Source organism: Sphaeroforma arctica, assembly GCF_001186125.1.
Source record: "Sphaeroforma arctica JP610 unplaced genomic scaffold supercont1.406, whole genome shotgun sequence".
NCBI lineage: Eukaryota > Ichthyosporea > Ichthyophonida > Sphaeroforma > Sphaeroforma arctica.
In genome coordinates, this window is record NW_014040152.1 from 1 (window position 1) to 5179 (window position 5179).

A 5179-nucleotide genomic window follows, 5' to 3' on the forward strand; every position below is an offset into this window, starting at 1 on the left:
ACATATATATATACGATATGTTAGATACGACATGTACGACATATCGTTTACCAACCCAGAGAGAGAGTATGTAAATATAATGTGATTGTTTTCGTGATTAGTACTCTAGAGTAGATAGAGTATCTATTTTACGTACTGAACTCTTTTTTAAATACGGTTCACTATTCAATATTCACTGTTCACTTTGTTTTATATAACTAATTATAATATGCAATTTTTTCTTGTATTCTTGTTCAGTGTTTTTAAAGTTTATTGTATTTAAAATACTGTACTCTGTGAGCTTGTTGGCTGCAGTTGTGCATTAAAAATACAATAAATATATTTTGTTTGTAGTGTTGCTTACTCTCTCAACACTCAAGTACAATTAGAAAAAATACTATGTAATCCTCAGCTAATTCTCAGACCCATTTTTTATAAAAAGTAGTCATTTTATATCTGATTTCTCATTGGATACCGTTGGTGCCATATTCACAGATTGTTACCCCCAGAGAGAGCATAGGAGCAAGAGAAACCTATTTCTAAAGAATATTTTTCTCGTGTTCTGGCATTGTTTTATTAACATTGTTGCTGTTTTTGCTTTTACAAAACACAAAAGTACATCTTGTCACAACAGTTTATATGTAAATACTAAATACATGCCACAATATTTCATTTTTGCCACGAAACCTGACTCGACAACTGCCTATTTCAATGTTTACACAAGAGATGAGAAAATAGGTACCTATGTAAATACTTAGAGCAATTTCGTAAAGTCACAACATCCGCGCAATGTACTGTACGTCCAACGTCCAACGGCCAAAGTAAATAGTCGACTTATACGTTGTGCATATAGGGAATCCGTGACTCGGGAGTTAATTTCGGTACCAGAAAGGATATAGTGATACCACAAAAGCGCCTCTTTTTTAATCGGGTATCTTTTTCTGGGTATATTATCTGGCGACTAAAACCGCGCTTGTCGACAAAAGATACTTACAGTGAAGGCGAGATACTACGAAGGGACCTCTCTGCGACACATATTGAGGTCAATCTCCCATATTTTCCTAGTAGAGGAGTTACTCGCACTGGATGTGAAGTTAACTGTACTCAGCCGAATCTTGGACCATCTTGTTCGCCTTCGGAATACCAGAAGAGAAGGTTATGGTTTGTCTTCAGGAACTGTATGTTTCACGAATACGCAGAATCTACGCATGCTTGGCTTTTATCTGTATTGCTAGGCGTCAATAGTTCTAGTTCTATTGCAAGTCTCTAGTATCGTTCTGTATCGATCACTCGACGGAAATATGCACAAATAGTTCCGGTATGTTACGGAATGACGTGAATATTTGTGTGCTATGATTACCTGCACCATCCAATTTATGACGCGAGAAGCTCCCTCTTCGACGTCTGAGTGTCGAGACCCGACACGGGTCAAATATGTGACAATCCTAAACATGTACGAACCAGCATCACAAAGCTTGTTTAATTTAAACTGGTCATCTATTGTATGTTTTTATACACACTAGACAACAATCACTCGACGAGGCAGATACATTCCATATTTGCAAAGCAGCGGATTGTCGATACGAATATACACGGTGATGAGATATATTTGGCAGCATACATACAGTATGTATTGATTTCACATCATATACTTGCAAAGCAGCGGATCGTCGATACGAATATGTATGGTGATTAGATATATTTGGCAGGACACATACAGCATGCAAATGAATACGACTGGTCAGTTCTTCCACCTCGAGTAGCAGATTGAGGTTTTAATTCGAAGGACCGCTATAGATAATGTTATAGAAATTTTCATTAAAGAATTGGCGTTCTTCACGACACCAATAAGCATCCATGCCGGGTTTCATCGTTGCCGTTTGCTCGACGTTCCGCTATGGACTCGTACTGTTAAGCGCTTCCTGAACCTTTGAGTATAGTATATCAGGCGATATCTGCGGGCTACCCATTCGCTTCCTCTCAGCCTCATTTATTAATCCACAGAGGGTGTCATTGACAGGCGTCTGCACACCATGCTGGCGACCAAGCTTTGCTATATATCCATTGAGCTCCTGCGTGTTGGTGTGAGATTACGTATCCATGGGAATCGAGAGCGTGGTGACTTGCGTGGGTATATCGAGTAGAAGTATACTTCTGCTGACAGCTTGTAATGTATTATATATCAACATCAACTGTCTGGCCAAATACAAACACCCCTTTAACTACGTTAAAGCAGTGGTTTCCATAATCCTCGGTAGGAGTGTCAAATAGGAAGCGATAGATCGTGAACTCACATTAATTTCAGTGTTTCTCTTTAGCCTCAGATCCTCTTGCATCGATGATGTCGCCTTCTTATCGATGGCCACAAAGGCACTCCCAGCCAGATTGAACAGAAAGTCCGGCGATTTCATCACTGCGAGTATCAGCCTAAGTGGTAGCTTGCCCATGGGGTTGATCACTGAGTGGATGCAGGTACATACTCGTGAACCTCGTGAATAGAGATACATACGCAGCGGTGATTGTTTATAAACCAATACCCCACATTCAGGTAAATAGCCGAGTATATCTTCTTCAGCCATACATGCAGCGGTGATTGTTTATGAACCAACCCGACGAATTAAGGTAAATAACCGAGTATATTCTCTCGCGCAGTCTATGCCGATAAGATCCAAACCGCTCCATCGATACGTACAATGCGAAGACATCATAAACAACGGCGAATATTGTGTTCATTGGCACATATTTAAGTTATAAGTATGTACCCAAACCGATTTTAAATACAATCAAACCAGACGCACCTCGTAAATCGGCTGCCTCGAAAACAGCCAACGCTTCACTGTAAGCATCCGCTGTAACATTCCGGCAGTACCAGTTGCCAATCTGTTATACAGCAAAATAAATAAGCACCCAATTTGGGATGTATATGCACGGGTGAGGGGATTATCTCTTGTGCCGCTCATCAGTCGATTGTGAGGCGAAAGAAATGTGATGCTACCTACTCAACATAAGCCTTCACCTTAAGCGCATTAATGCGGAAAACGTACACATAAACGTACACATAAAACATATTTTTCACGATCTGTCAACAGAATAACTATCTAAGTAACAAGATCAGTGTCATAATACAAGGATCAGACACATCGTATACATATGCATATACATATACATATACATATATATATATAAATATATATAAATATATATATATATATATATACAGGATCGGTCTATATAGATGTGGGTACCTGTTCATACAACGAAATGCCGGAGAGAGCATTCACAGCGTTGTTGAGATTCACCATTAGCTTTCCTCGTTGGTAGGCAGCCATCTCGTCATGCTTCAGCACTTTCACCTGTGCAACATCCAACAAACACAACATGTGGTTCAGTATGGGTGTTCATGTATAGTGTTTGTGCGTGCTAGATATCTGTAAGAATGTGAGTGTGATTGTGTTGAGTTGAGACCATATGACACTGCCTTATGTATGGTGTTTGTGCGTGCTAGGTATCTATGACTGCGCTGAGTTGAGTGTACTGAGTCTGTACCAGATTACACAGCGCATGGGCTGTGATAAAACCAGTTCCATACATATTAGTACGTACATCAAGCGTGTGGGTGTACACCTGAATGTTGGCAACACCAGATCTATCAAGTGTGCCGAGTTAAGCGGGCGTCGACGGTTGCGATGAAACCCCTATTAGGGGATACCTAGAGTTCGCGAATATGGAGGGTGGGTCAGTAAATCATTGAGAACAGGTTGGTTTGACACCTCATACCTTCGCACGGTGCACCCGAACCGTGGATGAGAGGTGCGATTCGGCCCCAATTATATAGTACAATGCTCTCAATACTTATACTAGTACTTTAGCCAATATCTACGAAAGAAGCATAACGAAGCAGTGGTCGAGCAGCGATTGAAATGTGTAGTAATCCACCGCACGTCTTCATGTGTTGAGAATTGCATTCGGGGACAGGAGTACTAGAAAATAGCTTTATTTATATATATATATATATATATAGCATATAGCACGATATATAAGTAGCACTCGTTCGTATTCGCGAAGCATGTATGTGTTCATACATTCAATCCTAAAGAAATGCTGCATCACAGTAGAAGATCCTGAACTGAACACTGTATACCTACCTCTAACCCCGATTTTGTCCCGCAATCCACTAGCCAGTCCGGCACTCCTTCGCCGAAGACAATCGGGCCTGATGTCCCGCGATGATATTCACCGTCTGACGGAATGCGTTGGTTAGAAGGATGAAGGACGAGTATGTACCGTATACGCAGACAGAAGCACCACATGATAGAGCACTACAATTGGAGACAAGTAAATGCTATGAGAGAGAAGAGGAAGGGAGAAAATAGAAGGGGGGGGGCGGGTGTTCGGGGAGGGCATAAAGCCTGGACAAAATGGACACAATAGACCTGAATGTCAAGGTTCCAAGTGCATATCTATAAACGACACACAGACAAGAAAAGACAACTTGGGTCCAAATATCCTTCTTGAGAGTGGTCACACCATGTTTCAAGTACAGCCATCTCGTTGATAGAGTTTGATTCAATTGCTAGATATAGAGCTGATACCCGCAATGCTTCAGGTATAGACAGCTGTCTAGTTCAGCCACACAGCTTCCCTAACACAAGAATCGATCGACAGTCACTCAACAATGAGGCCTAGTATCAATTTGATAATTGAACGACCACAATTCTCGGGATATCTGAATGGACAATGCGTGTCTAATAGTTGTAATCATAGAACACTTGTCAATGAAAACAAGAGAAGTATTCACAATTATCGGTAAACCAAGTTACGATTCAGAAACTGTTCAGCCGATAGATCTCGATTCAAAGCATGATATATACACGTACACGCACACACGCACATATATATATATATATATATACACATATACATATATATATATATATATGCATATATATATATATATGTATATATATATATATGTATATATATATATATATATTTAGATCTATTATTATTATATATATATGCGGATGGAACGATAGATATACAGATAAAGATGAGGGATGAATATAGAAAATCGATATATATATATATATATGTATGTATGTATGTATGTATATAGAAAGACACATATAGAAAGACATAAATATATATATATATATATATATCTATTTATACATACATACATATATACATACATACATAC

The 5179-nt window shown here is 39.4% G+C and overlaps 1 protein-coding gene across 1 annotated transcript; it reads right to left on the reverse strand.

The window, feature by feature from the left end:
* Positions 1-1540: 1540 nt before the first annotated feature.
* SARC_05953 (hypothetical protein) lies at positions 1541-4289 on the reverse strand (the record flags this gene model as incomplete). Its single annotated transcript, XM_014300156.1, has 5 exons — positions 1541-2051; positions 2274-2437; positions 2778-2859; positions 3225-3332; positions 4125-4289. 5 exons carry the CDS (start codon positions 4287-4289, stop codon positions 1875-1877), a joined length of 696 nt encoding a protein of 231 aa, XP_014155631.1. The 3' UTR covers positions 1541-1874.
* Positions 4290-5179: the final 890 nt, after the last annotated feature.